Consider the following 10,340-nt stretch of genomic DNA (forward strand, 5'->3'; position numbering starts at 1 on the left):
TCTTTGCACGTTTGTATAAAAATTGCCATGGCCCACGGGGCAAGCGGTCATGGCGTGTCAAGGAGACCGCGAACTCGGGGCATGGGGAGGTTCAAGACAGCTGCCACTTCTGGCCATGTCTTCTGGGCTCTGCTGCAGGAACGGGGGCTGCTGAGGGTCCAGGCAGGACCCCTCATCCCAGTTTGGAAGTGCAAGTCATTGAGTTGGATGTGCTTTCGGTTGGGGAAGATGCCGCAGGCTCTTCCTCCCTTTCCAGAGAGAGAGGGACGCAGGGACAGGGCAGGCGGGGGGCCCAGACAGCCCCCCTTGCCTACAGTAAGGAAGCCAGCCAAGAGACGTGCCCTCTCCAGAAAGAGGGCCCTCGGTGGGACAGAGTTCACAGCCTGAGGGGCCAGCACCCTTGCAATCACATGACATAAAGCCCCACAGCAACCGTTGCCACCACAAAACTGAGGGTAAGGACCCATCGGAGGAGCGGCGCCTGGGAGAGAAGGTTCGGCTGGGGCTTCCCTCTGGGAGTCTCCGTGAGAGCAGCATCTGAGAGAGAGAAAGGGGGCAACGTCACCAACAGGTGGACACGGGTGGGAGTATGGGGTGTCACAGAAAAACACAGCAAAAGGGTCTCGGCAGCCTCTAGTACAGTTCCTGCTCAGTGTCTGCTAGAGCAGACAGAGAGCCCTCTGGCCACTGCTCGGTTATCTCCAAAGACTGGGAGCTTCCTCCTTCTCCCAGCTGTCCACTCTTCCATTTTCAGCCAGCCCGCATGGTGAGGACACATCCTCCAGGGGTACTCCGGGGAACCCCACTTTGAGAACTGCTGTGTTAGGGTAACGACCCCCCTCCCCGCACACCAGCTAGCCAATCCCATCAGGACTGGCCTCATTCCCATGTCCCCAGGCGCGGTTCCACCAACAGAGGGCTCCACAGGGTCCTGGCACAGGTGGGAAAGCCACAGGGCGGGTGGGGTAGGCTGGTGGCTCGAGGGGCAAGGCCTACAGTAACCTGCCAAGCAGGGGGCTGGCCTTCACTTCTCTGTTCACCCCCCCCCCCAAAACCACAATCTTGCCCACGCCCGTGTCGGGCTCGATGAGGGTACATTTCGTGGAGCACTTTGGTCCTTCTGGAAGTTTTCCAGATGTTCTCTCGGGACTGCCACGGAGGCACATGAGGGGGGGACTAACACGCAAGAAGACCGAGGGGTTCCGTGCCTCCCCGGGGTCCCACAGCAGGGTAACTGCTAGAACCACTTCCAGAACCCTGCCCCCCATCAGGGGGTCTCCACTCAGAAACCATGAAAGGGGCGGGGGGCAGGGGTGACAGTGAACGAGAACCAATCGACCGCCTTTGATTTCAGAGATGGGAAAACAGGTATGGAGAGGCTGCAGGGCTGGCCCTGAGCCCCACTGTGAAGGCTGCTGCCCTGTGCCTGCGCCCTACTTGTCACTCGGAACACTCAGAAGACGGGGCAGCCAAGCGGCGCCCGAGACATGCGGCTGGGCCCCGCGCCCCTCCCACAGAGGCCATACCCGGGGGGACCCTCACCTCGCACCCCGCTGCCGACCCGCCGGCGCAGCCCCGGTGCCTGCGAGGGGCTCTGGTCCTCGGCGTCCTGGCCCAGCAGCTCCTGCAGCTCCTCAAACAGCTGAGAGACAGAAGACACACAGCCCGTCTCAGTGACATCACAGGTGACAAGTACATTAGAACCGCCTGCCTGCTCTTCCCCAAATGCTGCCCGGTAACCAGCATCCTGACGTCAGGGTTCACTGGGGCTGTTCGTGCCCTTGTCCCGTGTCCCTGGGCCAAGTCTTATTCCACGAGCGGTACCCAGTGTATGTGGCTCCTGCAGCCCGCTGTCCTCACCCAGCCGCCCCCTGCGCCACTCAGCCTTGGTCCGTGTGTTTCGTGATGCTCACTAGCCAGGCTTTGCAGGGGAGGCGCCTGGACCGAGGCTGACCCAGAGGTCAGGCAGCAAGAGCCAGCCTTCCAGCGGCTCCAAAGCCCCTGGAGGGGTTTTTCTGAAGCCCTCCGAAAGACACAGAGCCTTCTGGGAGGCTTGACCAGGTCCGCTTGCCCTTGTCATCGGTCAGGGGACTGCAAGGGAGGGACGGTGTTCCCTAGCAGGTGCTGGGTGCCATGCTGGGAACCAAGGGGCCCAGGAAGGCATGAGCTAAGACCCCAGTCCCCACAGCGCCCCCAGGAGGAGGGGAGAGCTATAGGATTCTACAACTTCCGGGTTAGAAGGAACCTCACCCTCAGCTCCGCCCAGTCATCCTTCAAGGTCTTGCTCAAAGCCCAGGCTCCCCTTGGGTTTGAGGCAATGCTAGAAACTTGCATCCTGCCTTGCCGGCCACACCTGCGACCCCTGCAATGCCAACCCGGCCACACACAAGTCTATGTTGTCGCACGGTGTTGCCACAGAGTGCTACAACTGTGCCTCTCACACCCTGAGAGACCACGAACCAACCGTGAGAAGGCTGGCCCTGTGCCAGGCCCTGCCATTGGGATTTGATTGGTATAAACTCACTTGACTCTCACAACAACTCTTAAGAGGCAGGCGCCGTTACATCCTCGTTTTACAGATGGGGAAACTGAGGTAAGATCACCCAGCTAGTGGGGCGCCTGTGTGGACAGTCAGTTAAGCGTCCGACTTCAGCTCAGGTCAAGATCTCGCAGCTCACAGGTTCGAGCCCCCCCCCATCGGGCTCTATGCTGACAGCTCAGAGCCTGGAGCCTGCTTTGGATTCTGTGTCTCTCTCTCTCTCTCTCTCTCTCTCTCTCTCTCTCTCTCTCTCTGTCTCTGCCCCTCCCCTGCTTGTGTTCTCCCGCTCTCTCCTCTCTCTCTCTCAAAAATAAATAAATAAAAACATTAAAAAAAAGATCACCTGGCTAGGAAGTGGCAGAACTAGGAGCCTGACTCCCTAACCATGCCTTTAACCATGACCCACAGCCCACGCCCCCTGTGTAGGAGCGATGTCCCCACAGGAGCAGCGAGGGGAGACAGTGGCCACCCTGGGCTGCCAGCCAGCTCCTCACCTGAATGTTGAGCAGGAACGCAGCCTTGGCCTCTTCGATGACCCTCTGCCTGACCTCGGGGGTCATCTCCAGAGTGTTCATACGGGAGCGGTACAGCTGCTTGAACTTGGTGGCGCTGGCGACGTTGGGGAAGGTGAAGAAGTCCACGCCCTCCCCGGAGCTGGGCAGGTCCAGGGCCTTCTGAGCAATCTTCTTGAGGACCTGGCCCCCGGACAGATCGCCGAGGTAGCGGGTGTAGGCGTGGGCCACCAGCAGCTCCGGCTCCTTGCGCCCCACCTCGTGGAGCCGCCGCACGTAGCGCCTGGTGGCCTGCGTGTAGGGGATGGCGTCCTCCCAGCGGGGCCCGTACCAGAAGGCCATGTCCCGCTCCAGGGCGGCCCTGCGGTGCAGCTCTTCGGGGAAGTAGAGGGGGGCATAGACGGGGTTCTCCTTGTTGCGCTCGATCTCTTCCTCCAGAGCCACGTAGATGTGGTACAGGGAGGCCATCACCAGCTGAAACCGGAGCGAGCAGGTCAGGCTGCCAGCCTCGCGGAAGAACCCCATCCGGCCCCTCCCCCCACTGCCCCGGGGAGACCCTCACGACCTCCCCAGGCTGGGCTCCCACCTCTTGCTGCCCCCCCACCCCACAAATCCTCTCTACACAGCAGCCAGAGAATTCGATCATGCACCTGCTGAGCCTAAACCCTTTTATTCCATGGGATGAACACGCAGCCTAACTTAGTCCCTATGAACAGAGGAGCTGCTGTCCCCACTTTACAGAAAGGGAAACGGAGGCTCAGAGAGGGGAGGAAACCGAGGTCTCACAGCTAGTAAGAGATGAAACTGAAGTCAGGCCCAGGCGTTGCTAGGGAACCAGCACAGCTCTAGAGCAAGGGAGGACCTGAATGAAAGTGCTTACTGGCGACTCCCGGCGCCTCTGGACTTTGACCTCTGGGTAACTATCTGCGGGCCGATTCTCCCTGGAAATGCACTCCGAACCCCACACCTCTAGATGTTGGTCTAGTCTAGGGGGACCGGCCCGGTCCACCTTGGCTTGGGGAACTGCCATTACACGTTAATACTCTAAGCTTGAGTCTGAAGGAGAACAAAGATGCTCTGGTTAAGGTTTCCAAGTTATTTGTAAGCCCCAAACCTTCATGGCAGCCTCCTTTCTCAACAGGGCAGAAATCCAGGCAGCTTTCTGATACAAAGCAGCCTGGGCTATCGAGTGTGACCGACCTGGTTCTAACCTCTGCTCGGCCGGTCCTCAGCTGTGTGACCTTGGGTAAGCCGCTCGCCCTCTCTTGGCGATTTGAGGTCTGAGTGACTGTCAAGTCAAGCCTTGGTCCCCTCCCCTGCCAAAGGGGACAAGCATGTACTAAAGGGGACTGATGGGAGAGTCAAGCAGGGTGACACAGGTAAAGTACTAGGCACAGCCTGGCCCTTGGCCCTCGGTTAAGAGGCTGTGGTGATAAACATCACCGCCATCGGCATCACCTCCGCGAGCATGGGTTCTCTCATGGATCTTTGTGCCCACTTTGAACTCAAAGGCTCAGACGCAAGATCCAAAGTCCCAGTGGTTGGCTATAGGATACTCCAGCAGTCACCTCCGCGGCTCCCGCTGTCCCCAGCTACAGTACACCAACTGGGTGTGTGTCACGCCTCCTGGAACTGCATGTCACGTGTCACTGCAGCATCTCTTGGGCTGGAAGCGGGGGAGGGTGCCGATTGCAAAAGGGCGGGGTGTCAGGAGCAGGGGGATACACCTGCTCGACCCCCTCTGTTCAAGCTGAATAAAATAAGCCTTTCCTCACGCTGATGTCTGATCACCAGACACCTGCCTGACCCTTGGAGTGCTTGCCTTTTATTCGCATGAACTCCACAGCAGTGCTGGGAAAATCAGTGCCTCACATGAAGCGGGTGCTTAAGAAGACTCTGTGTTGAGGGGGCACCTGGGTGGCTCAGTCGGTTAAGCGTCCGACTTCGGCTCAGGTCGTGATCTCACAGTCCGTGAGTTCGAGCCCCGCGTCGGGCTCTGTGCTGACCGCTTAGAGCCTGGAGCCTGCTTCGGATTCTGTGTCTCCCTCTCTCTCTACCCCTCGCCTGCTCACACTCTGTCCCTCTCTCTCAAAAATAAATGAACATTAAAAAAAAAAAAGAAGGGGTGCCTGGGTGGCGCAGTGGGTTAAGAGTCCGACTTCAGCCAGGTCACGATCTCGCGGTCCGTGAGTTCGAGCCCCGCGTCAGGCTCTGGGCTGATGGCTCGGAGCCTGGAGCCTGTTTCCGATTCTGTGTCTCCCTCTCTCTCTGCCCCTCCCCCGTTCATGCTCTGTCTCTCTCTGTCCCAAAAATAAATAAAAAACGTTGAAAAAAAAATTAAAAAAAAAAAAAAAAAAAAGACACTGTGTTGGAACCCCACTTCATAGAGGAGGTCTCCACAATCTTATTAGGATTATCCTTATTAGGATTAATCTTATTAGGAAATGGTCGTGGTCGGGCTCGAACCCATGCTGCCCCTTGCCTTCAGAGGCAGATCAGAATTACGTCACGAGCACAAGGTCTGGAGTGCGACCAAGCCTTGGTTTGATTTCAGCCTTTCCCGTTTACTTACTGGCTGTGTGACCTTCTGTTAGCTACTTCACCTCTCTGAACCTTCCCTTCCTCATCTTCCTTACCCAGAGGGGAGGCACAGAATAAGAAACTGTAAAATGCCCAGCACAGAGGAGGCGCTCAGTTGATGGCACTAGGGCCCCTGCCCCTCCACAGCACTACCGTCACAGGTTGGGAATTTGCTGTGTGACCTTGCACAGGTCACTTCCCCTCTTTAAGCCTCAGTGGTATCATCTGCAAAATGATTCCCTTGAACACGCCCATCTGGTCCCTCGGCATCCCTGGGCCGAATTTCCACTTAAACCACTGGCCTGGGTGCCTTGGACACACACACACCCCTGTCATACCCTCCACCAGGGCTGGTCCCCACCAGGCCACATACCTTAAATCCTTTCCGGGTCACCTGGCCCTTCTGAAAGTTCTTCATGAACTCGGCATTCTCTGCCTGGACGTGCACCTCCTTGGTGGCCTCCTTCAGGGCCTCTGACAAATCCTGGGGAATGCTGCAGAGGGGAGGGGGGAGGGAGGGAGAGAGGGGGAGGGTGAATAAGAGTGGCTCTGAGCAGGGTTCATCCCCACTCTGAGCTTCTGAGCCTGCCATCTGCCTCTCAGCAGGCCTCAGAGAGCGATCAGACTCCTCTGCAGAAATCGCTCCAACCTGCCATCTAATACATAGGCCACCTTCTTTCCCAACTGCCTTCCAAACAGCCCCATCAACGCGCTTCAGGTCCTACAACCGACTGGGAAACCCTGATACCAAGTTATTGGCGAAAAGGGGGGGGGTGCGGTTTGCAATGCCCGGGGAGAAGTGGCCCCCAGAAATACGAACATTCGTATTCTACATCATCACTGCTTGCATTGGCTTTGGACCCAAGATTTAATTCAATTGTTTTGTTGACGTTTCAGGTACAAATCTCTTAAAATGTTATGCGCATCAAAAAAAAAAAAAAATGGGGCGCCTGGGTGGCTCGGTCGGTTAAGCGTTTAGCGTCTGACTTTGGCTCAGGTCATGATCTCACGGTCCGTGAGTTCGAGCCCCGCGTCGGGCTCTGTGCTGACAGCTCAGAGCCTGGAGCCCATTTCAGATTCTGTGTCTCCCTCTCTCTCTCTGCCCCTCCCCTGTTCATACTCTGTCTCTCTCTGTCTCAAAAATAAATAAACATTAAAAAAAAATTTTTTTTAAATAAAAAATAAATGTTACGCACATCATAAAAGTGCTTGGTTTAAAAAGCCTGTGAAACTCTGCGTTACTCAAAAGAATCCCTTTCTGGGAGTATTTCTGCCATATGTCTGTATCCACTTCCCGCAGAACTGTCATTTCTCCTTTCTCTCCTGCACCACCCCCCCTTCCAGAAACATCACCCCCTGTTCTGTACATGTTCATTGAACTCCTGGGAGAAGGGAAGGAGCCAGACTGGGAGGCGGACAGACGGTGGTTCAAATCCCAGCTCAGACACCTGCTAGCCAAGGGGACCTTGGGCTTGTTGCCTCCCTGGTCTGTGAAGTCCTCATCTGTAAAATGGGGCCAGGAAAGCCATAGTGGTGTTTTCGTTCAAGTGCCGGACAACTAGTAACACAAGGACATGGCCACCAGGGGGCTCTGGTAAGAGAACCAGCCACTGTCACCCAGCCTGGGCAGCCCCAGGGATCCTAGATTTAAGCAGAGAGCACCTCCAAGGTCATTCAAAAGTCCAATACAAAAAAAGAAAAAAAAAAGTTGGGATACCTTAGGGTCACAGCCATCTGGTCCCCCAGCCCGGGCCGGGGAGCCAGCCAGGTAAGCCACCTTTTACCCCTCTAACTGGCCCACCGGACGAGACTGAAACCCAGCTTCTCCTTAATGGGAAACCCAAGGGAGTGAGCGATGTGGCTTCCCGGCTCTGTCTCGGGGAGGGACTGGAGACCAGAGCTGGGCGGCAGGGCAGGGGCTGCCCGCCGGGGAGAGGCCGGTCCCCGGCCCCGCGCCCCTCACTTGCCTGTCGGGCTGCGGGCGCTCCATCCGGCCGGCGCTCGGTGCTGGCTGCGGTGCTGGGTGCTGGCTCCGACGTCTCGGGACGCGCGGAAGGAGTGGCGAAGGCGACTGTGCCGAGGGCGACTGTGCCGAGCCGCGCCGCGCCGTCCATTTATCGCCCGGACGGGTCACGTGGCGGCCAGCAGCTGATCCCCACATTCGGCCCGACGTTGCAACACCCGCGCCGCGCCCGCCCCAGGCCAGCGGGGGTGGAGGGGGAGCGGTCATATGACCCTCGGAAAACAAAGCAATTTAAAACAGGACGCTTAAAAAAAAAAAAAAAAAAAAAAGCAACAATGTCTGGAAATCTGAGCAACTGTGTGATTTTGTCCCTTCCCGAGCCCCCCCCCCCCCGCCCCGCCCCATGCCAGGATGGGACTTGTGCTCCCCAGGAATCTGAAAGAGCCAGAAAGCTCGGAGGCTTGAGTCTCAGAGCAGGAGGCGGGTGGGCCACAGCCGGGACTTACCAGTCCCAGACCCTGCCAGCAGAGCCCTAAATGTCACCTCCTCAGGGGACGCTCAGCTGACAACCTCCCTCATTCTCACTTTAAATGTACATTTAGGGCCTTTTTAATTTTTTTAAGCACCTATTAAGTGCTAGAGACTGTACTGAATTTATAGTTCATCCCCACAACTATTCTGTGGGGTAGATCACTACCATTTTACAGACGGGGAAACTGAGGCTGGGGATTGGGGGGCGGGGGGGATGATGTGGCGTGCCCCAGGTCACACATAAAGCAGGAAACTGGGACCCAAACCTGGGAGTGAGTCTGAGTCTGCCCTCCCCCTCCGGGCTGTCCTAACACTTGGTACACAACTTGAGAGCGATGTCTGTCACAAAGCTATCTTCCTGCTGGCATGCGTAGGGCACTCTTCCACGGCTCGTCACAGCTGACTCATCTTGGAACAGACCTGTTCCCTATCTGATCTACTATTGAATTAGTTCTGCATGAGATTGATCACTTAGGACACTGGGTAAGCCCAGGTGACAAAACTGAATAGTTCCTGAAGTGCCGTCCCAATGCCACAATTCTGGACTCTAAGTTTAAAAACAAAAACACAGGGGCGCCTGGGTGGCTCAGTCAGTTAAGCGTCTGACTCTTGATCTCAGCTCAGGTCTTGATCTCAGGGTCCAAGCCCCGCATTGGGCTCTGTGCCGGATGTGAAGCCTACTTCAAAACAAAACAAACAAAAAACATAAAACAAATCATAAACACATAACTTTGGCTCAGTACAAGTATGTTGTTTGGAAACAGAGGTAGCAAATGCCCAAGTCTGAAAAAAATGCAAGTACGGGCTTGAGGATGGCCTGTCAAGCATGGATTTCCCAGCTGGAGGACTGTGGTAGCTGAGGCCTGAGGTCCCTTCCGTCTGTGCATGTCTAGAAAGCTCTGCTGCTTGGAGACAGTCTGCAAGTCCCAGGCAGGGACAGGTGGGCAATGGATCCATCTAATCCGCGCTGAGTTCTGGCCCATGAGCCACCCTCTTCCAGGGTCACTTATCTGAGTTTCAGTCACCAAATCAATCCTGAGATCTGGGGGTTGCTGAGCCTTCTAGATAGAGGGGCTTTGCCAAGGAGTTCGGTCCTTGGTATAAACCATATAACCACCTCTGCTTTTATGAACAAGGTTTACAATACTAACAGCTAATATTCACTGAGCAGTTCCTGTGCACCAGCTACTATATAAACACATGCATCAGCTCATTTAATCCTCACAATTACTCTATAAGTTTGGCATTATTATGCCCATTTTACAAATGAGAAAACTGAGGCAGAGAGGTTAAGATAAGGGCTTGAACTGAGGCAGCCTGGGACAAAGATTTCAAAACGTCCAGGTGGGATGTCATCTCCCAGAGGTGACGAGACTCAACAGAGGTCAGAACTAGAACGGGAGCTGCTAGAACATTAAAAAACAAAAAAAAAGTTGCCAAGAACTTGCTAGAAATTAGGGCTACTAGAAACCAATGACCTCATTAAAATGCAAGTTCCTGGAGGGCAGGGTGTTTGCTTTGTTTTGCTAATCCTGGAGTCTGGTACAATGCCTGGCAGGTAGCAGACAATCAACACTGATTGATTGGAATGAATTAATAGATAATCCACAAGATCTCTTACTGCGAAACGTGATGTTATTGGTCGGCTGCCGGAAAGGGCTGGAATCAAACTACAAACTGCAATCGGAGCCAGGCTTTACAGAGCACTTACAGAGACCTTCTGGGCAGCATCTCATTGAGTCCTGACATCAGCCCTCCAGCTTATTGTCATTTTCATCTCCATTTTGTCCCCGTAATCACTAAGGCACAGAGAGGTTAATAGTGTTTGCAAGTCACATAGCCAGAGACAGCAGAGCCAGGATTCAAACCACGGTGCTTTGAAGCTGGAGCCAGTGTTCCTAAGCCTCTCACCACATGCCCTGTCATAGAGGGGCCCATCTGAGCCCCAGCAATTTAGGGGATGAGCCTGTCAAGATCTGAAAGCTTCCCATCAGCACACCCAGAGCCTGTCCATTCGGGAATCCCGGAAAGTAATGCTCGTGTGATCGGATTCTTTCTTATTTAACCTGGGGGATCAGAGGCCCCAAGTGGGGACTGACTTGTCCAGACCGCACCCGTAGGACACAGAGCCTTCAGTGACCACAGGTTGCTGGTTCTCTGTCCAGGCTTGCTCTTCATCCTGCCTGCTGCCCCAGGGAGCCTCAGACTTGTCCAA

The 10,340-nt window shown here is 55.4% G+C and overlaps 1 protein-coding gene across 1 annotated transcript; it reads right to left on the reverse strand.

Moving 5' to 3' along the window:
* Nucleotides 1-6,238, reverse strand: HMOX1 (heme oxygenase 1). The gene is made up of 4 exons (XM_058741459.1): nt 6,005-6,238; nt 3,034-3,525; nt 1,543-1,642; nt 1-537 (listed from the first exon to the last, which is right to left on the reverse strand). Exons 1-4 carry the CDS (start codon nt 6,221-6,223, stop codon nt 407-409), a joined length of 942 nt encoding a protein of 313 aa, XP_058597442.1. The 5' UTR covers nt 6,224-6,238; the 3' UTR covers nt 1-406.
* Nucleotides 6,239-10,340: the final 4,102 nt, after the last annotated feature.

This window comes from Neofelis nebulosa, chromosome 8, assembly GCF_028018385.1.
Source record: "Neofelis nebulosa isolate mNeoNeb1 chromosome 8, mNeoNeb1.pri, whole genome shotgun sequence".
NCBI classification, from domain to species: Eukaryota; Metazoa; Chordata; class Mammalia; order Carnivora; family Felidae; genus Neofelis; species Neofelis nebulosa.

Bases quoted from the DNA above. Each gene is read 5' to 3' on its own strand.
- HMOX1 (XM_058741459.1), bottom strand. From the start codon at position 6,223: ATGGCAGGCTCAGAAGCTCAGAGTGGGGATGAACCCTGCTCAGAGCCA. The intron at 3,526-6,004 runs GTATGTGGCCTG...CTCCGGTTTCAG, and splicing joins TGACCCGGAAAGGATTTAAG to CTGGTGATGGCCTCCCTGTA. The intron at 538-1,542 runs GTGAGGGTCCCC...TCTCTCTCTCAG, and splicing joins GGTCGGCAGCGGGGTGCGAG to ATGCTGCTCTCACGGAGACT.